Below are 25,713 nucleotides of genomic sequence, written 5' to 3' on the forward strand. Positions count from 1 at the left end.
TGAGGTGGCTGGAACCTCTGGGGCTCTCTCTACATGTGGTATCCATGCACGAGTAGCTTGGGTGTCTTCAGAGCATGGCAGTCTTGGTGCAGGAGGACTTTGACATGGCAATCGGCTTCCCATGGTGCCACTTCCACCACATTCTAGTTTTGTAAAATTTATTATTATTTGACTATGCTGGGTCTTAGTTGTGACATTCGAACTCGTAGTTGCAGCATGTGAGATCTAGTTACCTGAGCTGGGATCAAACCCGGGTCCCCTGCATTGGGAGCATGTAGTCTTAACCACGGGATCACCAGGGAAGTCCAAGAGGTGATATTGACCCCATCCTTCTAGGCCACCACAATGACAGTTGGTGATACATGATTTGTGTGTGAATGTGCTGAGTCATGTCCAACTCTTTGCAACTCCATGGACTGTAGCCCACCAGGCTTCTCTGTCCGGGATTTCCCAGGCAAGAATACTGTAGAAGGCTGCCATTTCCTACTGCAGATCTTCCTGATGCAGGGATCAAACCCTGGTCTCTTGCGTCTCCTGTATTGGCAGGTGGCTTCCTTACTGCTGAGACATCTGGGAAGCCTGGATATATGATTTGAGAAGATCTTAAAAAGAAATCCTGTCTCTGGGAGTGGGCAGGAAGAGATAGGTTGGGAGTTTGGGATTGACATATAGCACCACTATATTTAAAATGGGGCTTCTCTAGTGGCTCAGGTGGTAAAGAATCTGCCCATGATGCTGGGGACCTGGGTTCGATCCCTTGGTCGGGAAGATCCCCTGGAGAATGGATCCCCATTCCAGTTTTCTTGCCTGGAGAATCCCATGGACAGAGGAACCTGGTGGGCCACAGTTCATGGGGCTACAAGAGAGTCAGACATGACTAAGTAGCTAACACTTTCACTTTCGTGTATATGTATAACTGAATTACACTGCTGTACTCCTGAAACTAACACAACATTGTTCATCAAGTATACTCCAATATAAAATAAAAATTGAGAAAAGAAAAGAAACCCTGTCCTCCACCTGCCCCCAGACACCATAGAAAATGTTCTTTTTCTGCCTTAAATCATAGGGTTCCAGGGAAACAATTTTGTCTCTGGGGGCTTGCCTCAGCAAACCATGGAAAACATGAATTCTGCCATGTTGTGGTCAAAGAGTACCATTGAAATGGTAGTTCTCACAAAAAAAAAAAATTTAAAAAAGAAACAAAAGAAATGGTAGTTCTGGCTTTTTCTCAGTTGGCCTGAGAGCATCCTAGGAAATATAGCCCAGCCTTTATCTCCTGCCCACAGAGCAGCAGGGGGATGAAGTCTTGTCCTTAGTCCTCATGGCAGGGCTCCCAGGGGTCATCTCCTATTCATCTCCTGTCTCAGAGCCCCCTAGGAAACGCAGATGTGTCCCTTTAGAGCAACAAAATAGTCTTGACCTTTGGATGTGGGAGAAGAGACTGGAAGGTTAATGCCTGGGTCAGTGAGTTGGAAAGTTGAATTTGGAGGCCAGAAATAGATGTGGAGGTGGCTTTGGGTGGAAGGCTGTGTGGGACAGCTCCCAAGGCCAGGGTCTCGAATGCCTGGGTCCTACAATATGACCCCCTAATTCCAGGAGCCTTTGAAAAAGTGGCCCCCCCTCATTCATCCTCTGTTGAGAAGGGCAGATATGGCCTTGTTCGCTGGTTCAAAAATCTTTATTTCAGTATAAAATATTAAATAAAACAAATATTAATTAATAATAACAATAGCCGCAACGCTATCAATAATCACATGAACTCTCTCCTGCTGGCCTGCAGCTTTTGCTAGCTTTTCTCCTCTGGTTCTCACAGCCCTCTCTCTGGACAGCTGGGAAAACTGAAGCCCAGAGAGGGCAGCCCACTGACCTGAGGTCACACAGCAATTTGGTAGGGCTGGGAACTGAGGGAAGGGCAAAGGGATCCCCTGAATCCAGCCAGTGTGGTGGGAATGTGGGGTTCAAGTGCAGAGGAGAGTGGCTCCCCAAAGTCTGGCAGTCAAGAGCAGGCTGACAAAGAAGCTGAGGTGGGCAGGGCTGGTCTTGGGGGCACCCCCCTTGCCGGGCTGGTCATCCCTGGCTGGATGGTTACAGCCACTTCCAGTACAGCACGAGACGTTGACGTGGGTGAGGTCGAAGGCTTCAGCCACGTGGAGGCTTTGGCACCACGAGGGGGCTGCGCAGCCTCTGATGGTGTAGCTTGGGTTCCTCAGTCCTGAAGAGAGAGAAGGACCACGTGAGACTCCGAGTTCTCGGGACTGGAAACTGGAATTCTCACTGCGTGACGCGCCACCTAGTGGTGGGTACCACCTGGAAAAGCAGCTGTTCTAAGCCTGGTCCGGGGACTCCTGGGCTTTCCCTCAGACCCTTCAGGGGCTCTGTGAAGTCAAAATTATTCTCATAATAATGCTACAACCTCACTTGCATTTTTTCTTTTTTTGCTCTCACAAGGGGTTTCCTAGAAACCCAAGGGCATGTGATCTTGCAACAGACTGAGTGCAGAGGCAGATACGAGGGTCCAGCTGTCTTCTATTAAGCCAGACATTAAAGAGATTGCAAAGAACAATGTCCATCTTCTCGCTCACTTTTTTTTTCATTTTGGAAAATGTCTCCTTCTTCCCCCCCCATAGAAATATGTTCACATGTCATGAGTTTTCAATTGTTCTTTTAAAATGAATAAGTACATTTTAAAAAGGTTCGTGGTTTTCATTTCTAGTGCAGTAAATAGCTAAAGATGTAACTGACATAAACAATAAGTTTTAAGAGCATCAAGGAATCTTGAGACCCCAAAGTTTGAAAAGCTCTGGAATAGAGGAACCTGCCCTGGACATCTCAGGATGGAATCTCATGAGGTCCACAGAAGTCCCACCCACCCACGGAAGTTCCACTCCCCCACAAAGAAATCCACTTGTCTGTAGTGAAGATATCCACTTCCTAACGAAGGAGTCCTAAGTCCTTGCTACACTTTGCACCCTCCTGAAGGAAGTCCTACCTTTTCCAACAAGACGATCCACCTCAAGTAAGTCCAGTTTCATAGGAGGTTACCTCTTGCAGAACCTCCCCCCCGCGCCCCGCCCACTCCCCACCCACCTCAAGCATCCAAGTATCCTCACCTTTAGTGCCTGTCGCTTCCAGACATTGATTCATAGGGCCGCGGCAGTCAATGAGGAAAGTTTCTTCAGAGGAACACCTGTGGGCGCCGTTCCCCTCACAGCTGTAACACTGCAAGCCGTTTGGTGGCAGGTTTTGAAGCTCCAGGACTTGGGAGATCAGTGACAGAGAAACCAAGGAAATTAGCCCGAAGGGTTTCCCACCATTAGGTCTCCAGGACTCCCACCTCTCAGCCAGAGATGTCATGGCGCTCCCTTGTGGTCAGACCTTGGAACAGCACCCTCTTTGGGCAGGGGTGGGGGTTGGGGTGGGGGATGGTTCTCTGAGGCTTGTGACAGAAATCTCCCCATGAGCCCTCACCTGCCTAGACTCTGGGTAAGGTGAAACAGTCCCTGCCTTAAGAACTTACGATTTAGAGCTACACTGTCCCCGGACTTCCCTAGTGGTCCAGTGGTTAAGAATCCACCTGCCAACGCAGGGTACCTGGGTTCGATCCCTGGTCCAAGAAGATCCCACATGCCGCGGAGCAACTAAGCGTGGGCGCCAGGCTTTGGAGTCTGGGCTCTAGAGCTGGAGAACCACTGACTACTGAACCCGTGTGCCCTAGAGCCCGTGCCCCGCAACAGAAGAAGCCACTGCAAGGAGAAGCCCACACACCGCAACTAGAGAGTAGCCCTCTCTCTGCAGCTAGAGAAAGCCCATGGGTAGCAACAAAGATCCAGTGCGGCCATAAAAAGAAATAATAAATAGATAATAGAGCTACACTGTCCCATATGATAGGCACTAGCCACCTGTGGTTATTTACACTGACACTAAAATGAATACGGAATGAAATCCAAAATTCAGTTCAACTGCTCAATAGCCATATGTAGTAGAGGCTACTCTATTGGGCAATACAGATACAGAAATTTCCATCACCATCGAAAGTCCTGTTGGCCAATCATTGTTTGCAGAGACAGAGAAACACAAAGGATCTAGATTATACTTAGGAGGGCAGAGTTAGGGACATCTTTCCTGAGAATGATGCTTTAAAGCTGAGACCTGATGAAGGAGAAATAGCCAGCCAGGCAAACTCCTAGGGGAGATGTGTTCCTGGTGGAGGGTACTGTATGTGCAAAGGCCATGAGGCAGACACATGCTGGGTTACAGAGAGCATAAGAGAACCTGCGGACAGCATTTTAAAAGCAAGCGGAAGGCATTGAAATGTTTGAGGAAGAGGGACGTGCTTTGATTTATATAAAAAAAAAATCACTCTTGCTGCTGTGTTGAATGTAGGGTAGCAGGAGGGCCAGCAAGGTCATTGCAACAATCTAGGTGAGAGGCCATGATGGCGGGGACCAGCGTGGTGAGCAGCAGAAGGATTCAAGATGTAGAAGCATAAAGCACAGGTCTTGGTGAGGCTTTGATGGTCTCCTTGAATTCCCACAAAATCTTTCTTGAGAAAGGGCTTAATAGGTCCTTTTTTTTTTTTTTTTTCCAGAGGAGAAAGCAGAGTGGAGGGATAAGCAAGCAGCCTGAATGCATCTCTCTGCCCCCAGTCCTAGGTAGGTCTTATGCCAGGTCCCCTGCCCCCTTACCTGAGCCTGCATTGCATTTGGTGGTGTTGCAGCACCGCAGGAAGTGGAAGGTGTGGTTGTTGTGGAATCCGGTGGGGCCTGGGCAGCCAGGAAGGATGCCACAGCCTCTGATGTGGCGCTCATCGCCTGGATTCTCTGTGGGGACAGAGGAGGTTAGACTGTTGCTGAGGAACTGGGACTGGATTTGTCACCTGTCCATCTTCTGCTTCATCCTTCACTATAGGACTCTCACTGTATGAGGGCAGCCATATATCTAACCAAGAGACACAGATTCCAGCCTCCGTGGGTATAGTCAGGGCTTCCCAAGTGGCACTAGTGGTAAAGAACCCGCCTGGCAATGCAAGAGATATAAGAGATGTGGGTTCGATCCCTGGGTTGGGAAAATCCCCTGAAGGAGGGCACAGCAACCCACTCCAGTATTCATGCCTAGAGACTCCCAAGGACAGAGGAGCCTGGCGGGCTACGGTCCATAGGGTAGCCAAGAGTCAGACGTGACTGAAGTGACTTAGCGTGCACACATGGGTATAGTCATGTGGCTAAGTTCTGGTCAATATGATCTAAGTAAAAAGGCTTATGGGACTTGCAGAAAGGAGAAGCTTTACAAAAGCAGGGCCACCCCGCTTTTGCCCCTTCTTTGGGGCACAAGGTCTGGTGTTCAGGCAACCATCTGGGACTGTGAGGCAGTCTTGCAAATGGAAGCCGCATGTAAGAAATGAGAAGGCATCTGGTGACTGTGGAACTGTCTTAGTGGCCCTAGACTTCCCATCACTGGGCTTCCTGTGTGAGTACTAACTTTCTACCTTGCTTACCTCCCTGTTCTTTGGGGGGTTGTTGTTAAGAGCAGCCTTTGGGAGGAACAAAGCTGGGAAGGGGAGTTGCTGGCACGTTGGGGCTCACCTTTCAGGCTCCGGTGGGTTATCACATCCACGCACTGATCTCTAGATTTGAGGCATTGCATGGTCTGGTCCCAGCCCCTCTCACAGCTGAGGTCTGTCGAGGAACAGGAAGCACATTCGAGGTAGCGGTTTCTGGAAACAGTAGCATCTCGGCCTGTTTTGAGAGGAGCAGGAGGGTGAGACCCCACGGGAGGAGTCCTAGAGACCTGTCTTGCTAGAGGACTCACCTGCACATCAGTTCTTCCTTATCCCACTCTTCAGCCAGTCAGCAAGTTCTGCCCATCCTATCTCCTAAATCTTCCTAGGGTCCATCCCTTCCTTTGCAGCTCCATGACCAGGTCAGACCTCCTTCAATACCAGCTTCCTCCCTGGCCTCCTGGTTTCCATTCTGGCCCTTCCCGCCCCAGTGCCTCCCACATGGCCCTAGAAGGATGCTTCTAATACTCAAATTGAACCCAGTCTCTCCTCTGCTCAGCTCTTCCATGGGTCTCCAGTGCCTTCAGAATAAAATCCAAGAAACTCAGCGTGGCATTCAAGGCCCATCAAAGACTGGTTCCTGGCCACCCTTCCTGCCTCATTTCTCTCCATCTGCTCAGACTCTATACCAGCTTCCCTCAGTCCCCAAGTGTAAGTGCTGAGTCCCACCCAGTCTTTGCTTCTGCACAACACTTTACCCTGCTCCCTAATTTCCCTATCTCCTACTCATTCTTCAGGAGTCATCTTCCCTAATTTTTACCTCCTCCAAGAAGCCCTCCTTGACCTCCCAGGCTGGATTAGGTGCCCCTCTGGGCTCTCCAATCCCAGCTCTGTCTACTTTGGATCATCTCTGTTTGTACTAAGTCCCAGGTAGAGCCTGGGCTATCTTGTGTGCCAACATGACCCAGAACAGGGCCAGGGCCAGATAAAATAGTCAATAAATGTTTATTAATTATTATTATTATTTTTTGGCTGTGCTATCAGCATATGAGATCTTAGCTCCCCGAACAAGGATCAAACCCGCATTCCGAGCACTGGAAGCACGGAGTCTTAACCACTGAACCATCAAGGAAGTCCTACAGCAATAGGACTTCCCAATCATGTCATAGGTCAAAGTCTCACTTGACTAATCTGTGATAACTTTGCCTCCCACATGGACCTTCCCATCCAGGCCAAGTGGATGAATTAGTTTTTCCTGGAAACACCAGAGTCATTCCTCTGCCCAGACCTTGGCTCACACCATCCCCAAACCTGGCATGCCCTCTCCTTCCTGACCCCAGATATCCAAGTTTGAGTTTGAGCCAAGTCTTAGAGAAATTAGAGGGCTCTCTCAGCCAAGACACCTAACCGGCAGGCCAGCAGCTGTAATTAGGTGAAGCACTTACCTTCAAAGCCAAATCTTCCCCACTCCCCTCCCCAAAGAAAAATAACTTAAAAGGCCAACAACCCACGTCTTCTCATATGAACCACCATGAAAAGGAAAATACAAATTGCCATCATTGCCAACATAGCTGTCTCACATCACCCATGGGTCTCCTTTGTGAGTTCTTCTTCTTACGTCGCTCTTCTAAATGTGGATGATACCCAGGCTCTGTCTGAGGTCCTTTTTTCATTTCTCATGGTATATACTCTCTCCCATTGGATGTTATCCACTGACATTGCGTCATCTCCACCTATCTGTGGAGAAATCACGAATCTCTCTCCAGGCAAGACTTTCCTCTGCACTCCACACCTGTACGCCCACGGGCCTCCTGGCGGTCCCCTGGCTATCTGTCAAACACCTGAATCTCTACCTGGCCCCAACACGACTCTCCATCTTCTCCAAACTGCTGCTTCTCCTGAATTCCACATCTCTGAGGTGGCCCCATCTGGTCTCCCAGGGTAGACACTTGGCAGACTCCTTGATCTTCCATATCTAGGCATCAATCTAATTACTCCAACTTCCCTATCTTCTGTAATCCTTTTGCCATATTGCTTCTGATCTCCATTAAGCATGTTCTATTGAGATCTTAATTTTAGACCCTGTTCTCTATTTCCTGTTGGACTCATTTTAAAATGGATTCCAGATTTCTGCTAAAAATTATCCTTTCTTCTGTTTTCTTAAAGATATTGATCATAGCTATTTTAGACCTCCCCTGTCTAATAACTCCAATATCGGATTCACGACAAGTCTGTTTTTGTTGCAGGATTTTTCTCTTGGTTTCCCCAGTCGATTTGTCCTGTTTATTTTCTTCAGGATACCTTGTATGTTTTGATTAGATGCCAGACATAGATAACAACTTGTAAAGGCTTTAAATGATTTTATCTTCTGCCAAAGAGAGATTAGGTTTTCTTCCTGTAGAAATTGGATGTAGGCATTTTTGTGCTGTGCTTAGGTCATTCAGTCATGTCCGACTCTTTGCGAATCCCACGTACTGCAGCCCACCAGGCTCCTCTGTCCATGGGGATTCTTCAGGCTGGAGTGGGTTGCCATGTCCGCTTCCAGGGGATCTTCCCAACCCAGGGATCGAACCCAGGTCTCCTGCATTGCAGGCGGATTCTTTACTGACCGAGGCTGGTCAATTTCTGGTTTTGCCCTTATTCTTAGGGTGTGGTCTCAGAGGAAAGCCTGAGACTTCTCTTTCCAATTTGGCAGCTTCAGTCTCCCAGCATCACATGCTCGCTGGAATTCCTGCTTGGTTCTGTAGTTTCCCAGATACTATTTTCTGTAGAGTTTCTTGGAGTCTAATGCTATGCATGTACGGCTTGCCAATGAGTTGAAGGAAATCTGCAGATTTGGGGACTCCCTTTTCTGTGGTTCCATGCATTCCATGATTTTATTTCTCGTTTTCCAGACACTCTGGCAGCCCCAGATTTCAACCTCTGCCTTCTCAGTCTAGCGACAATCTCTTTCTATCTGCGTTCTACTTCCCTTCCAGAGCAGTGAATTGGCAAGTGCACTCAAGGTAAAAGCCAGCTTGTCTCTGGAATTCAATTTCTGTGCTTCCCTTATTTCAAGGATTGGAGCACCTCTACTTCCTCTCTCCATTTGCTGCTCTTGAATGACTTCAATGATTGTTTATAATTTATCCAGCTTTTGTAACTATCATTGGTGGTGGAGAGTGGGGAGCGGGGGAGTTGGTCTGAGACAAGTAACTCCACATGACCAGAACTGCATATCTGCCCTCACCATCTAACCCATCATTAAGTTATGCTTATCTGCCTGCTAAATAGCTCTTAAATCCATCCACTTTTCTCCATCTGCTGATCAGAAAGATACTGTCTTCTTCTTTTTTTGTTTTTAGCCACGCCATGTGGCATATGGAATCTTAGTTCCCTGACCAAGGATTGAGCCCATATCCTCTGCAGTGGAAACATGAGGTCTTAACCACTGGATTGCCAAGGAAGTCGTACACTCCCTTCTTTATCTGGACAACCTCACACACCTCCAGGTTGGTCTCCCTTAATCTACCTTCCCTCTATCATTTCTTCCTTCCAATCTGTCTTCCCCTCTGAGGTCAGAATGCGTGCCTGCTAAGTCGCTTCAGTCTTGTCCTACTCTTTGCAACCTAATGGACTGTAGCCCACCAGGCTCCTCTGTCCATGGCATTCTCCAGGCAAGAATACTGGAGTGGGCTGCCACGTTCTCCTTCAAGGGATCTTCCCGACTCAGGGATTGAACCCACATCTCTTAAGTCTTCTGCATTGACAGTTGGGTTCTTTACCAATAGTGCCACCTGGGAAGCCAGAGGTCAGAATAACTTGTGCACAAATACAAATCTGATAGCGACCCTGTAGCCTTTCATGACCTCCCAGTGTTCCCCGGATGAAGTCTACATTCCCCACCACAGTCTAGAAGGCCTTGTATATGTGACCTTGCCGATTTCATCAGTTCCTCTTGCCCTATCTTGTCCTTCCTTCAGCCATGCTAGTTTCACTCTCTTCTGTTGCTTTTGTATCTGTTGCTCCTTCTGTCTGGATAAACCCTTTCCACTGTCTGTTTAACAGCCTGACTCCTCCTCCCTCAAGATCCAGCTTAGCTGTTGCTTCCTGTAGGAAACCTCCTCTGACCTGAGTCATTTATCTCCTCTAGGGTCCTACAGCCGCTACTCATAGTTATCCCAGCTCTGATCACTCTCTGGTCTCTGTTTGCCCCATCTCAGCCCTGATGATTCTGGACTGTGCTTCCCTATTGCAGCTCTGACCTCTCTGGTCTGTTTCCTCTGTCAGGGTCCTGACACCTTTCTCCGTGCTTCCCTGATCCCAGCTCTGACTGGGGCAGGGCAGTCACTGTCTGGTGATGGTCTATCCTGCCCCTCCCCCACCTCCCACCCCTGCCATATAGACACACATTACCAGACTATGAGCCCCAGAGGGGCAGGGCTCAAGGCTGTCTTGGCCATTGCTATGTCCCCAGCATCACAGAAGAACAGTTGTGTCTGACTCTTGTGATGCCATGGACTGTAACCCTCCAGGCTCCTGTGTCCATGGGATTCTCCAGGCAAGAAAAATGGGTTGCCATTTCCTCCTCTGGGGAATCGTCCCGATCCAGGGATTGAACCCATGTCTGTTACATCTCCTGCATTGACAGGTGGGTTCTTTACCACTATCTCTCCTGGGAAGCCCATTAAAATCCCTACGTCCCCAAGATCCACTAAAGGGGAACACCAGACCCAGTAGGAGGCCTTGAGGGAAATAGGTCCCGACTGGTCAAAGTCCTCTGCACTGACCAGTGCTGTTAACTATTTCGGTTGTTATCTCTGATTACAAGTGTTCCTGAGACTCAACTGTTACTGCTTTCCTTTGGCACATCTAACAGAAAGAGGAAGCCAACATCCTCTCTCTTGTCACTTCCTTGAAAATAAACATCTGACTCAATTCCCACCAACGGATGAAAGTCTGAGGTCAGAATCAGTGAAAATCTAGCAGAATCAGGGCAGATGCAAAACAAGGGCAAAACTGAGTGCAGACGCAGGTGCTCTGTTTTCTGACGTCATTGTGACTGGACTGGTCTTAACACATTTCCTTTCTCCCTGGGGCCAGAAAGAGGAATCTCTGCTTGACCCTGTACCATGGTCTCCTTCCTATCCTTCCTCTCCTGTGAGAACTCGGAGGAATTTGAGCCTTTCTAAGTCTTTTTCTTACACTGACAGACCAAAGCCTAAAGTCATGAAACTCTACAAAAAGCCTTGCAAAAGTTTCTTCACATTCTTTTTTCATTGCCCAACTCAAGAATTGAGTCTAGGGAACTTTACCAGCCCATGGAAGCCTGTCTGGCTCCCTCCTCTTTTGACTTTAAGGACTTTGAGTCACTGGCCTCACTGGTCTTTGTATCTTGGTCCCTTGCTAAGATACAAAGCATCTGTTGCCTGAACCATCTCCTGTCCCATGAGAAAAATGAGATGGCAAAATGTCAGTGAAATGACTCACCCACCACTCAAGTGGGTGTATGTATATACAGCTTCTTAAAGGCCGGTGATGCATCTTATAAATGACAACCACACACACACAGACACATAAGCAGTGCAGGATGAGATAGGATGAGATGAGTTTGTAGTTGGGAGTGGGGCCAGTGACGGTTTGAGATGAGTTGGGATTGATTGGGGGATGGGATTAGTGATGTGTTCAGGAGGAGGATCGGTTTGAGTTGGAGAGTGTTAGGGATAAAATGAAGTTGGGGAAGGGATTGGGGTTGGGGATGGAAATGGAGTCAGGTTGGAGATTTGTTTAGGATAAGGAAAGGTTTGAGCTGGGGGATTGGTCCTGGGGTAAGGCATGGAGCTGGGGTTGGGGTGGCCCCAGATTGGGGATAAGACCAGGGTGATGTTGAGGCTGGGATGGGGATGTTTTGGGGTTGGGGATGGCAAGGGCTGCCCTACTCACCAGGGTTGGGCTTGTTGCACAAGTCTGACCTGCACATGGTCTCTGAAAGGGTGATGATCTGATTGGCAGCCCGATAGCTCATGGACCTGTTGGTCTTGTCCGGATGGGTACAGCCTTTTCTCATCACATTCATCTCATTGTCACCTATGAGGAATGTCTCTTTGTTACCCCCAGAAGCTCCCCCGGACCCAACCAGCCTCTGACACTCCTGGTTATAAAGTCACCTGCTCCCAGGACCGACCCCTGACAGGCCTCTTCTCTTACTTGAGTCCAACTCTGTCTTTTCTAGACTTACCCATCCTCCCCATCAACCTCTTATACCAGAAGCCTACTCTCTCCTCTTAGTGACAACACTGTACCTGGGACATTCTGGATCCATCAACTCCTCCCTCCCAGCTTGGAGATCTTAACAGAGAGAGGCCTCTAGTAGGAATCTTTAAAGGAAAATGCTTTGAGCTCACCAAAAAGTACAAGTGAATGATATAATAAATACTGTACATTAGTCATCAAACTTTATAAAATATTAATATTTGTTATATTTGTTTCAGATTTTTTTTAAAAAAGAGAAACCAAGTTTAAAAGATAGTTAAAGCCTCCTGCTTGCTGCCCTCCTCCAAATCCCATTTCTCTTATTCCCTGTCTGAAGGCAACCACTGATATAAGTAATTCTCACACCTGTGTATGCAGAATATATGGTATTGCTTATTTTGACTGTTAAATACTATTTCTAGTAAAAGGTGTCCAACTCTGTAACATGTTTTTTTTTTTCTCTTTTAATCTTACATTTTTGAGATGTATCCAGGTTAATACTTACAGCCTTGTGTGTGTGTGTGTGTGTGTGTGTGTGTGTTAGTTGTTCAGTCGTGTCCGACTCTTTGTGACCCCCATGGACTGTAGCTCGCCAGGCTCCTTTGTCCATGGGATTCTCCAGGCAAGAATACTGGAGTGGGTTGCCACTCCCTTCTCCAGGGGATCTTCCCAGGGATTGAACCTGGGTCTTCCACATTTCAGGCAGATTCTTTATCATCTGAGCCGCCAGGGAAGTCCCCTGTTCCTAGGACAGCCCTAGTTCCTTCATTTCAGCTGCTGTGGGGTATAATGTGTGATTATACTTTAAGGTTTCTCCTCTGCTGCCCCTAAGTTCAGTCTTTCCAGTTTTCTGTGTCACAAATACGAGGACTAGGAACATCCTTTTACATGTGTCTCAAGGCAAGTGTAGCTAAGGTTCTTTGGGGTCTCTACATTCCTTGAAGTTTAACTGCTGCTGGTAGGTTATGTTAATCTTTATTTGTATCAGATATTGCCACTTGGCTCTGTTCCGTGGATGAACAAACTTACCTCCCTAACAGCAGAGCCCGCAGTTCCACAACCTCATCTATCTCAGTACTGTCAGATTCTTAAATGCTCCTCCATCTGGTGGGCGTGTTATGGGTCTCAGTGTCTTTTTTTTTTTTTTTGCTATTTGCCTGATAACTCGTGAGATAAGGTTTCTCGGTCCCTCGTTTTCCCTGCCCCACACACTCACCTTCCCACACACTCAGGACCGTGGTCCTGCAGAGGTCCTGACCAGGAGTACACTCTTCAACACTGCAGCTCGTCATGTTCTTACACTGTAAGCACCGCAGGCCCCAAGAGCCTGGGGGCAGAGGGAGGAGACGAAAGAAGAGGTGTTATTGCTCTGAGCCACCCCCGCCACCCCCACCGTCCCCCACCCCGGCCCCCTTTAAGCGGCAACACCTGGACCAAATCTCCAGGCCTTGTGCACTCAGGTTCAGGCTCCACTTTTGCCCTGCCTGGGTTCCAATGCTGGGTTCCAGCCTGCTATGCTATCATTAGGCCAACGTTTTGTCTTTGTCTTTTACCCTGATGTTTTTTTCCCCCTGCCCGAGTCCTCGCTCCCTTTCCCTTTAATTCTAACGGAGCGCCGGAGCCATCCGGAAAGTGAGATTCCCACCCTCTCCGCGGGTGCAGACTTGTAGCCTAGTCCTTTCCTCTACCCCCACCCGCCTGGGCCTATTCCACCTCGCGTGTTCCGACTTCCGCCGATCTTTTCGTTCTACCTTCGTGCCTGGAGCTCCCCCAACTAACGCCCACAGGTTCTCCTCCCTTTCCTAACCTCTCCCCAACTTTCTCCCGCCACGCAGAAGTCCGAGAACTTCCAACTCCGCCCATCAGCCCTGCGGAGATTCTAACCCCACCTACTGGGGCCTCCCCCGACGTTTTCCCCCGCCCCCCAGCGGCTCTTGAGCAGTTTTAGCCCCGCCCACTAGGGGCTCGGGACCTGTCAGCCCCACCCACTGGTTCCGCCCCGAAGTTCTCACCCCGCCCACCACCTCCGCCCCGATGTTATAATCCCGCCCTCTAGCTCCCCAGCCAAGGCTCAACCTTGCCATCACACCTCCCTTGTGGTCCCTTGAAGTGAAGAAGTGAAGTGAAGTCGCTCAGTCTTTCCGACTCTTTGCGGCCCCGTGGACTGTAGCCTACCAGGCTTCTCCGTCCATGGGATTCTCCAGGCAAGAATACTGGAGTGGGTTACCATTTCCTTCTCCAGGGGATCTTCCCAACCCAGGGATCGAACCTGGGTCTCCCGTATTGGAGGCAGACGCTTTAACCTCTGAGCCACCAGGGTCCTTTGCCCGCTCCAAATTCGGAGTCCCCAACCGAGTTATTACTCATTCTAGGCCTCCCGCGGTTGGTTCATTACCGAACCAACTCTCAACTCCTACCCGCCCCCGCTCCGCCCTCACAGTTCCAACTCAACTTCCTTTCATTTTTCGACCCGTTTTCCATTTTCCAAAGAAGAGGTAAGAGGTCCCGTCGTCTAGAGTATAGTGAAAGGGAAGGAGCCTCGGTACGAGCCCCGCTTCCCTAGCCCCTGGCTCTGCCCGACTCAGCCTGACTCTCTTTAGACCTTGTGTAAAGTGAGGCGCTGTCCTCCCTGTCTTACGAATGTGTGTGTGGCGGGGCGGGGGTTGGAGGGGGAGGGATCTGATAGAGTGGAGAGGGCTGTAGGAGCCACTGCGGGTCAGAATCCCACTTACAAAGGCTGGCTGTGTGACCTCGGACCAGTTAGTTAACCTCTCTTTGCCTGTTTCTCTGTAAAAAGGGGTTAAAATAGTTCTGCCCACCCAGTCGGAAGTTGCAGAAGCTTAAAAGAGTGTCTGGCATAAACAGCGTATTCCCCAGATGATGGCTGTCGTTAAGCTCCTTTGCTCAATAAATATTTCCTGAGCGGCTACTGTGTGCCCGGTTCTGTACCGCGGGGGGCGGGGCGCCGAGAACAGGAGAATTATTTGATTGTGGGGTGGGGGCTGGGGATTAAGCCGTCCTTCTCCGAGTCATCAGATTCTGAGCTCTCTTCCCCTCTCCCTTTCCTGCCGTCAGACCCCAGTCCCCAGCTTAGAGGTCCGGGCACCTTGCCCCTACCTGGAATGTAGGTGTAAACCAACAGCAGTAGCAGCAGCGGTTGGCCCATGTCCGACGGTGGCTCCTGCTCGCGATCTCCCTGCACCTCTCAGTCTGGCCCCCGGAAGGAGACAGTTTTGTGGCCCTGGGGGCTCCTCCCAGAAGTTTGCGAAAGAGCGAGTCAGCCCCAGATGTGTAGGTCATTCCTTGCCTCCCCCTCCCCCGCCTCCCCTACCCACCCCTCCCGGACCTTCCTCAAAAACTTCCTTTACCAGGGTGTGGCTAGCTGGGGGTACCGGGGGCTGACCCTACTCTGACTCACGTTGGCGGTAGTCACAGCTGTCCCTGGACTGCCTGGGTGTGAATTCCACTTTTCTCTCAATGCCACATCACCTAGGGGAAGGGACCTCACTCTTTAAATTAAAACTTATCCCTTTGGGAAATGTGTGGCTATTAGATATTACAGGGCTTTCCTTAGTCTTGTTAGGAAGGATCGTGGTTATATGGGAAAGTGTCTTTCTCATTTAGAGCTGCAGGCTGAAATATTTGGGGATGAAATAATACACTGTCTCAAATTTACTTTAAAACACTTCAGCCAAGAAGCAGATATTGCTGTTATGACAATAGTTTTGTGGTTATGCGGAAAACTTGTTCTTGTATTCTACAGATGCTGAAATATTTAGAGGCTGAATGTCATTGTTGCATTCGCATTTGCCTTAAAATACTTTAGGAAAAAAAGGCAAAATATCATTGTTTAGTTGCTAAGTCGTGTCTGACTTGTTGCAACCCCACAGACTGTAGCCCACCAGGCTCCTCTGTCCATGGGATTTCCCAAGCAAGAATACTGGAGTGGGTTGCCATTTCCTCCTCCAGGGGATCTTCCCAACCCAGGGATTGAACCCAAATCTCTGCACTGGAAGGCAGATTCTTTACCACTGAGCCACAGTTGATTATTTATTTTAATATTTATTTGGCTTCACTGGGTCTTAGTTCTGGCACGCAGGATCTCCAACCTTCTGTGTGGCATGAGACTGTGGGGGTTCCAGTTTCAGCTAGTCATTAGCTGTGTGACCTTGGGTATTTTACTAAACCTCTGAGATTTTGAGTTGTAGCATGTGGGATCTAATTCCCTGACCAAGGATTGAACCCAGGCTCCCTGAATTGGGAGCATGGAGTTTTAGCCACTGAAACACCAGGGAAGTCCCCATAATAAGCTTTTAAAAGAGAAAAATAAAATACAAAACATGAAATAGCCTCTCCCTCCCAGTCAGAGCAATTTAATGCGGTAGAATTAAATGCCTGAAATGGTCACTGGCCCACATGGAGTGCCTCAACAACCTCTGTCAACATTTACCAAGGACCTGCTCTCTGCCAGGCACTGGTCCAGAAGCTGTGGACCCAGCAGAAAAGTCCCTGACCTTGTGACAGTAGGGAGTAAATATGTATCACCTGGTCTATCGCTGTCAGACTGTGATAAGTAAAATGCAGAAAAACAAATTGAGTTGAAGGAGGTGCAAGGGTACAAGTGAGGTGAGATTTGTTTTAGGCCAGGTAATCCTGGAGGGCTTTCCTGAGGAGGTGACATTTGAACAGAGGCTGAATGTAGTGAGAATAGACGTTCAGACAGATGGTCCAGGAAGAGTTCCAGGGAAAGGAAACAGTTAGTACAAAGGCCCTGGGGTGGGAACGGACCTGATGAGACCTAGGAACAGCAGAGAGGCCAGTGTAACTGGAACAGAATCAAGAGGGACACAGTAGTAGGCTGTAAGTAAGCAGTAGCTACCTCTACCACGGCAATAATGATTAAACTATCATTATTCTTACTAACGTATCAAAGCCTTAAGGTAATCATTTTAAGATAAGATAAGAAAAGGACTTCCCTTGTGGTCCAGTGGTTAAGAATCCGACTGCTAATGGAGGGAACATGACTTCATTCCCCGGTCCAGGAAGATTCCACATGCTTTGGGGCAACTAAGCCCTTGCCCTGCAAGTACTGAGCTCGAGTGCCGCAACTGGACAGTAGCCCTGGATCTCTGCCACTGGAGAAAGCCCACGTGCAGCCACGAACACCCAGTCCAGGCAAAAATGAATGAACGAATTAAAAAGATAAGGTAAGAAAAGTCTCCAAGAAATTCTCTTTTCTAAGAGACAGTATACCTAGTGGTTCAGAGTGTGGGGGCTGAGACCAGGCTGTGGGGGTTCCAGTTTCAGCTACTCACTAGCTGTGTGGCCTTGGGCAGGTTACTTAACCTCTCTGGGCCTCAAGTCCCCTATCTGGAAAGGGAAGCTAATTGCCTCCCTCCCACAGCTGGTGAGCTAGAGACAGAAAAGTGTACATTCTTGCACAGTGCCTGGCGCCGTGCTAGTGCTCAATAATAATAATAATAGCAAGTGCTCAATAAAAGAGTCACTGCCATTGTTATCCCTGTTGGGTCCAGATTCTAGACTCTGGTCCTGCATTTCCTCTCCGTGGGTAGGATAGGGCAGGAGGTAGAACTGTCATGTTGACACATGAGGACAGCAATTGTCGTGCTGATGACAGCAGGATAGTACAGCCCAACCGATATCCTCATCGCCAAGCGTCAGTCTCCTCATGTGGAAAATCCAGCCCCTCTTGGGGCTGGCGTGAAGACTGAATGAGATACTGATGCAGATGAGGTGGGGAGATAGAAAGTCGGGGTGTTGGCCCAGGTGGCCTTGAGACCCAGTTCAGCCCCTTGCTTCTGGGGGACCCTGGGCAGGTGGCTTCACTCCATGGATCCTTGCTTTTCCCAGCTGTGAAATGGGTCTGGGGTGGGTGGAAGCATCTCTCGGTGAAAAGTAGCTTCAGGTTCATTAGTTCATGGAGCTTGTGGTCTGGCGCTGCCACTTCCTGGCCAGATGACGTCATCGCTATGGACTATGAGTTCCTCTTTTATTTGAAGACAGAGAAATAACTCGGAGGCCTCCCATCCTCCCACCCCAGACTGCTCTAGTTTCCTGAAATCTGTCCATCTGTCTCTCCCTTTCTGTGTCTTTGCCTTTTTTTATTTGGCTGTGCAGCATATGGGACCATAGTGCCTGGACCTCACCCCTGCAGTGGAAGCACAGAGTCTTAACCACTGGATGGCCAGGGGGAAGTCCTTCTTTGTCTTTTTCAATATGTCCATTTTGCTCCTGTCTTTCTTTCTTTCTTTTTAATATTTATTTATTTGGCTACACCAGGTCTTTGTTGCAGCAGGAGAACTCTTATTGTAGCATGTGGGATCCAGTTCCCTGATCAGGGATTGAACCCGGGGCCCCTGTATTAGAAGCATGGAGTCTTAACCACTGGATCACCAGGGAAGTCCCGCTCCTTTTCTTTGTCTCTCCCTGTTTCTCTGACTCCATCCTCCATTTGTATGTTTCTCTTTCTCCCTCGCTGTCTCTGTCTCTGACTTGCTCTCTCCAAGTGACACACACTGTGAGGTCCAGTGACGTGTTATGGGAGGAGAAGGGCAGGAGGCTGGGCTGTGGACAGTTCCAGAAAAAAAACTGCAGGAATGTCAGCTCTTTCCTCCTCTGACTCACCTGGGCCTCACCCAGCTCCTACCTGCCTGTGGGGTCCTGGGTGAGGCCCAAGGGTTTCGGGGGTTTCCCAGGGCTGGGGAGAGGAAAATCTCCTGTAGAAATATAGAAGGAGAGGGATCGAGAGAGATAGAGACAGAAAAGGAGAGAGAATGAGAGAGCTAGGGGCCAAACACAGCCAGACTCAGGGGAAATCAGAGAGGGACACAGAGACTCGACATACACTTTAAAATATGGCTTCTCTAGTGGCTCAGTGGTAAAGAATCCTCCTGCCAATGCAGGAGACCCAGGTTCAGTCCCTGGGTGGGGAAGATCCCCTGGAGAAGGAAATAGCAACCTACTCCAGTATTCTTGCCTGGAGAATTCCATGGACAGAGATGCCTGGTGGGCTATACAGTCCATGGCCTCTCAAAGGAGTCAGACACGACTTAGTGACTAAACAACAACAATATTTAAAATAGATAACCAACAAGGACTTACTGATAGCACAGGGAACTCTGTTCAGTACTCTGTAATAATCTGAATGGGAAAAGAAACTGAAAAAGAATAGATGTGTGTATCAGTTCAGTTCAGTTCAGTTCAGTTGCTCAGTCGTGTCTGACTCTTTGCTACCCCATGGACTGCAGCACACCAGGCCTCCCTGTCCAGCAGCAACTCCTGGAGTTCACTCAAACTCACGTCCATCGAGTCGGTGATGCCATCCAGCCATCTCATCCTCTGTTGTCCCCTTTTCCTCCTGCCTTCTGTCTTTCCCAGCATCAGGGTCTTTTCAAATGAGTCAGTTCTTTGCATCGGGTGGCCAGAGTATTGAAGCTTCAGCTTCAACATCAGTCCTTCCAAAGAATATTCAGGACTGATTTCCTTTATGATGGACTGGTTGGATCTCCTTGCAGTCCAAGGGACTCTCAAGAGTCTTCTCCAACACCACAGTTCAAAAGCATCAATTGTCGGCACTCAGCTTTCTTTACAGTCCAACTCTCACGTCCATACATGACTACCAGAAAAACCATAGCCTTGACTAGATGGACCTTTGTTGGCAAAGTAACGTCTCTGCTTTTTAATATGCTGTCTAGGTTGGTCATAACTTTCCTTCCAAGGAGTAAGGTTCTTTTAATTTCATGGCTGCAGTCACCATCTGCAGTGATTTTGGAGCCCCCAAAATAAAGTCTGTCACTGTTTCCCCATTGATTTGCCATGACGTGATGTGACCAGATGTGTGTATAGGTATAAGTGAATCATGTCACTGTACCACTAAAATTAGTACAACATTATAAGTCAACTATAGCCCAATATAAAATAAAGTTTTTTAAATGCCCAGATTCTGAATATTGGCTGCACAACAATGAATGTATTTAAGGCTACTGAACAGTACCCTTAACATGACAAATTTTATGTTATATGCATTTTATCAAAATTAAATATTTTTTCATTGCAAAAGAAGACCGAAGCTGAGAGCCAAGGACAGAGGCAGAGAGAGATTAACGGACAGAGTTAGCTAGAAGGACCCTCTGTTGCCTTCAAAGAGAGAAAAGTAGAGACAGATTGACAGACACTGCCTGTGTGTGTGTGTGTAATCCCCTCAGCCTCTTGCCATCTGACTGAGGAAGTGACCCCCTCTGGCCTGGGCTGATGGTGGAGGTGGGGCTGTAGCTATTACCTTCCCAACTCCAGGAGGCCTGACAGGCAATACTCATGGGCTTTCCCATCCTGGCCTGGCTACCTCCCAGATGGGGGACATCTCCTTTCAGGCCCTCGCCTTTCCCTCTACAAAAATGAGGGACAAAGGAGGACCTACCCTTGGCAGAGGCAGAGCTGGGAGACCCTGAAGTCCACACTCCTTTTCCCCCCTTTTCCAGATAGAGAAATTGAGGCCCAAAGCGGGACACCATGAATGAGGACCTCCACCTCCCGGTTTGACTGGGCTCTGTAGCCATGCAGGGGAGTGGTCTGAGTCCTTTATCTATATAACCTGGTGAATCCTCCCAATCCCCCATTTTACAGTTGAGGAAACTGAAGGTTCAGAGAGGTGTAGTAGGCTTGATCAGGTGGCCTCGGCCCGAGACGGCCTGGAGCGGGGCTTGGGTTCCCAGCCAGAGACTGAGGCCAGGTCGCGGCGGTGAGAGCACCAGATCCTAGCCACTAGACCGGTGGCCAGTGACAAGGGCCCTGGCCCTTTGGCTCTGCAGAAAATAATTTCCACCAAGACAGAAAGTTGTGACGCAGGTCAAGTATTTATTAAGAGGAAAAAGAGTACAGTATGTGTGGAGAGACACGCAGGTGGACTGAGAGAGAGAGTTCTTGAGTTGCACCTTCTTGCAGTTTGAATTACTTTCATGGGGCATTTCTTCTGGGTTTCCTTTGGCCAATCATTTTGACTGGCCTGGTTCACAGTCCGTAGGTGATGTATCTCAGCATCTTCCCATATGTGCACACGCATCTCTTAGCCAAGATGAATTCTACCAAAAATGTGTATGGGTAGAGAATATCTGTTATCGTAACTCCCCTTTGGCCTCCAAGGAGCAATCTCCTGACTTTGAGAAAAAGAAATATGTGGTCTAGGCAGGGCCTGACCTCCTCTCTTAATTGTCCTGCTATTCTCCTCTTGGAGTTTCAGCCCACAGGGAATGAATCTTCAATCACTTTACCCTGGGCAGGAGGGAGGCGTGCATCTATCTCTTGCTTTAGGCTGAGCAATGACCTCCCAAGAGATACAGGTCCTAAGCTCTGTAACCTGTGACGTTACCTCATGTGAACAAAGGGTCTCTGCAGATGTGACTAAGTCAAGGAGCTTAAGATGGGGACATCCCTGATCCTGAAGATCTGAGTGGGCCCTACGTGTAACCACAAGTGTCAATATAGAGGGGAGGCAGGTGGGCATGCGACTACAGACAGAGTGAAGGAAACTGGGGTCAGAGAAAGAAGATGTTTTGCTGCTGGCTTTGAAGATGGAGGAAGGGGCCACAAACCAAGGAATGGAAGAGGGGCAGCTCTAGCTACTAAAAAAAGGCAAAGAGATCACTGAGCCCCTACAGTTTCTGGAGGGAGCGCCATCCTACTAACCCCTTGGTTTGGACCCCTTAGGACTCATTTCAAGGATTTCTCATGTGGTCCAGTGGCTAAACCTGTGCTCCCAGCGGAGGGAGCCCGGTTTCCAACCCTGGTCAGGGAACTAGATCCTGTATGCTGCAACGAAAGATCCTGCATGCCGCAACTAAGACCCAGCGCAGTCCATGAATAAAATATATAAAGTATAAATAAATATATAAATATGTAATTACATATAAAAAAACTCATTTCAAATTTTCAACCTTCTGTGCTGTAAGAGAATATATTCCTTTTGCTTTAAAGCAGTAAGTTGGTGGTAATTTATTATGGCAACAATAGCAAATGAATACCAGAGGTTATTGGACTTCCCAGGTGGCTCAGTGGTAAAAAACTCACCTGCAATGCAGGAGACAGAGACGTGGATTAGGTCCCCTGGAGGTTGAGAAAATCCCCTGGAAGAGGAAATAGCAACCCACTCTAGTATTCTTGCCTGGAGAATCCCATGGACAAAGGCACCTGGTGGGCTACAGTCTGTGGGGTTGCAAAGAGTTGGGCACGACTTAGGGACTGGGTGCAGGTAAGAGGTTAAGTTCCCTGCCTGTGATGACTTGTAAGTACAGAGTCAGGATTTGGACCCAAGGCTCTACGGCTCATGCTCATAACTACCATACTGGGTTTGGGTAACTACCATGCTGTCCTGGGGGGACAAGAACCAGGGGCGGGGAGCCCCCAGCCTCTTCCCAGACCATCCTTCATCAGTCCTCTTTGCCACACTTGCCCCTGGTTTCATGACATTGGGGCGGCCTGGAGAGAGGATGGGAGCCAGAGGAAAAACATTTGCTGAGTTTGTGCAACGAAAGGTTTTCCTACCTCTAGCTCTTAGCAGCTTACATTTCCCCACTTAGGTACAGTAGCAGAAATAATCATTGTGATCTGAGAGTTAATATTGCTAATAGATTAAAAGTTCCAATCAGGGGTTGAAGGGTGTGCCTATTAAAAAAAAAAAAAAGAAGAAGCAAACAAAGAAAAAGATATGCTGAAGTTCTAACTCCCTGTACTCAGAATGTGACCTTATTTGGAAACAAGGATGTTGTTGCTGATGTAATGAGTTAAGATGAGGTCAGAGTGGAGAGTCAGGATTTGGACCCAAGGCTCTATGGCTCACGCTCACAACTACCATACTGGGTTTGGGTAACTACCATGCTGTCCTGGGGGGACAAGAACCAGGAGCGGGGAGCCCCTAGCCTCTTTCCAGACCATCCTCCATCAGTCCTCTTTGCCACACTTCCCCCTGGTTTCATGACATTGGGGTGTGTCTCCAGCACTGTAGGCAGATTCTTTACTGTCTGAGCCACCAGAGAAGACCCGTAGTAGAGTAGGGTGGACCCCCTAATCCAATGTGATTGATGTCTTTATAAGAAGGTGGTCATGTGACAACAAAGACACAGGGAGAAGACCATGTGATGCTGAAAGCAGAGATTGGAGTTATAAACTGCCAGCCAAAGACTTCTAGCAAATCACTAGAAGCTGCCAAGAGGCAAGAAAAGATCCCCTGACTGGTTGCAGAGAGAGCACTGTCCTGTTAACACCTCAGTTTTGGACTTCCAGCCTCTAGATTGCAAGATAATACATTTCTGCTCTTTCAAGTCACACAGTTTGTGGTAGTCTGCTGTGGCAGCCACAGGACATGGATATAGCTCCTGTGAATTGACAAAAAGTTAGGAAAGGATGGAAGAAGACACACAATGGCGAAACTTCCCTGGTAATCCAGTGGTTAAGAATCTGCCTGCCAATGCAGGAGATGTGGGTTCAATCCCCGGGTAGGGAACATCCTCTGGAGGAGGAAATGGCAACCCACTCCAGTATTCTTGCCTGGAGAGTCCCATGGACAGAGGAGCCTGGCGAGCTGCACACAGTCCCTGGGGCTGCAAAAGAGTCCGATGCAACTGGGCACATACAGCATGGTGTCCTACCACACCCCTTTCTCCTACAGGTAGGCAAAAATAAAACACCTGGATGATGCACAAAGCTAGGGAGTCTATGGGAAACAGGCACTCCCCACACTACTGACGGGAGTGGAAACAGACGGTCGTTTTGCAATCGCTCTCAAATTTACAAATGTAGAAAACGTTCCTGATGTTGCAAAAACACTTCACCACTTCTGAAACGCAGAACTCTGTACCTACGTTTTTCACCGAAGCGGTTTGTAATTACTCAGTGAACTGTCCTAGAGGTTTGTACCAAACTGTACAAGAGGTATACTTATCCAACAGGAAAAAGAAAGAGGAAACTGTGTAATTCAGGTTACCTGATTGTCAGGTGGAAAAATCTAGGGGCAGAATTGTGTGTATCATATACTGTTGTTTGTCTATAAAAGGGGGGGGTGGGTGCGTGCTCAGTTGTGTCCAATTCTTTATGACCTCCTGGACTATAGCCTGCCAGGCTTCTCTCTCTGTGATGCTTTCCAGGCAAGAATACTGGAATGGGTTGCCATTTCCTCCTCCAGGGCATCTTCCCAACCCAGGGATTGAACCTGCATCTTCTGCATCTCCTGCTTTGGCAGGAGGATTCTTTATCACTCAGCTACCTAGGAATATTTGCTTGGACATGCATTAGAGAATTGCCCTGAGGTCCCCCCACCTCCAGGTTTTAAATTAAGGGCAGGGAGGCATGGAAGGGACATTTCCTTGCCCTTCACAATCTTTACTCAGAAAACCTCGTGTTCGTGCAGGAGGTGGCCTGTTTACTCAGCCTCAGTTATCAGCTAACCCTTGAGGAGACTGGCTGCTACTCACAAAGCACCAGGAGCTGCTTCCTCCTCCAAGAACCCCAGGCTCCCTGGGGACTGTTCTCCCTTCTTCCCACTTCTCCTGAACCAAGACGCTGGGGATCCACCTGGGAAGGAGGTGGCCTCCTCCCCAAACTCGTCTCTGCCACAGCATCCCATCCCATGGTGGGAAGAGACACCGCCCCACCCCAGCCTCCTGCCTTTCTCTTTAGGACTGGTTCCTTCCCAAGTGGCCTCCTTGACTCTATACCCTGATCGAGGGCCCCGCCCCGGAGTCTGGAAAGCCTGGCAAGGCCTGTGAAGTGACCTTGGAGTGGTCCTTTCTCTCTGCTGGGATCTCTCCTCTGAGCCGAGAGGACAGCCCAACCCCAGCCTTGCCAGGCCCACTGCCAGATGATGACGATTATAATGGGGAGATGATGATGAGACGATGATGAGATGATGATGCCATCGAGCATCTATTGTTCTCAGCGTTCTTCTCTGATGCATCAGCTCGTTTTATCCTCATGGCAGCCCTATGACATAAGTCCTCCTATGTGTGCTCCTTGGCAAATGAGAATACTGAGACTCAGGTGCGTGAAATGTCCAAGATCACCCAGCTTCAGGAGGCAGAACTGGAGCTTGAATCCTGGCCTTCTGATTCCTCAGTGCTCACCCTCCTTGGCATGCGCGTGTGGTTTCCTTGAAGCTTGAGCATCACTAGTATACATCACCTGCACAGGAATGTAGCCAACAGAGCCTTTCCTGAGGGCTCTGGGTTGATCCCAGTTTAGTGTCACCAGGGCAGTGATATATCTCTCTTCTTATCTGCTTAGGGACTGGTAGAGCCCTGAGGCTCTAACTTATTTCCTTCCTGGGAAGTGTCAGCCAAGCTGTGGTCTCCTAAGACCAGATATAGATCCTGGGGGTAGGGCAGGGGTCCTTGACCGAGGCCCCTGAGGTCAGAGCTTGCAGGAGGATGGAACTGCCCATTGAAGATGATCAATTCTGATTTCAAATCATAAGGATTTCAGAGTTGAAAGAAATGGACCTCAGGGCTCAACACACTGGGGCCCCAAACGAGAGGGAAGGGGCAGCCCCAGAGTTACTTCTCAAAGGAGAGGCAGGTGGGACTCAAAGCTGGTGAAGAGACATTCCAAGCATTGGGACTATAAGGCCCTTTGTGGGTGGTTGAGATGGATCTTATTCCCATTGAGCAGATGTGCAAATCAAGCCTTTCTTCAGAGGTGAGGGCAAGAGAGCAACGTGGGCCTCGTCAGGAGGGGCGCGATGTCTTCCCTTTCCCCTCTTGGTGGAGCCAAGTCAGTGGGGCCTGGGTTCAAATCCTGGTTGTGCCAGAATCCTCACGTTGTGGCCTCAGACAAGGGCCTGGACTGTTCTGAGCTCTAGTTTCCTTCTCTGTAAAATGGGGAAACTCAGGGCTGATTGCAACCATACCAACTGTTAAAATATTGAGACTTTAACCAGATTTGGTTGATAGAAATCTGCTCTTCCAAGACCCTGGCTG

The 25,713-nt window shown here is 48.8% G+C and overlaps 1 protein-coding gene across 1 annotated transcript; it reads right to left on the reverse strand.

Annotated features, from left to right (window-relative positions):
- Positions 1 to 1,659: 1,659 nt before the first annotated feature.
- On the reverse strand, positions 1,660 to 14,956 carry PLAUR (plasminogen activator, urokinase receptor). Its single transcript, XM_061388526.1, has 7 exons — positions 14,849 to 14,956; positions 12,948 to 13,058; positions 11,423 to 11,566; positions 5,586 to 5,738; positions 4,689 to 4,823; positions 3,114 to 3,260; positions 1,660 to 2,215 (listed from the first exon to the last, which is right to left on the reverse strand). The coding sequence occupies exons 1-7, from the start codon at positions 14,895 to 14,897 to the stop codon at positions 1,962 to 1,964; spliced, it is 993 nt and encodes a 330-aa protein (XP_061244510.1). The 5' UTR covers positions 14,898 to 14,956; the 3' UTR covers positions 1,660 to 1,961.
- Between the last annotated feature and the right edge of the window lie 10,757 nt (positions 14,957 to 25,713).

Source organism: Bos javanicus, chromosome 18, assembly GCF_032452875.1.
Source record: "Bos javanicus breed banteng chromosome 18, ARS-OSU_banteng_1.0, whole genome shotgun sequence".
Lineage (NCBI taxonomy): Eukaryota > Metazoa > Chordata > Mammalia > Artiodactyla > Bovidae > Bos > Bos javanicus.

Bases quoted from the DNA above. Each gene is read 5' to 3' on its own strand.
- PLAUR (XM_061388526.1), bottom strand. From the start codon at position 14,897: ATGGGCCAACCGCTGCTGCTACTGCTGTTGGTTTACACCTACATTCCA. The intron at 11,567-12,947 runs GTGAGTGTGTGG...CATTCCTCATAG, and splicing joins GGTCCTGAGTGTGTGGGAAG to GTGACAATGAGATGAATGTG. The intron at 3,261-4,688 runs GTAAGGGGGCAG...TGATCTCCCAAG, and splicing joins CAAATGCAATGCAGGCTCAG to TCCTGGAGCTTCAAAACCTG.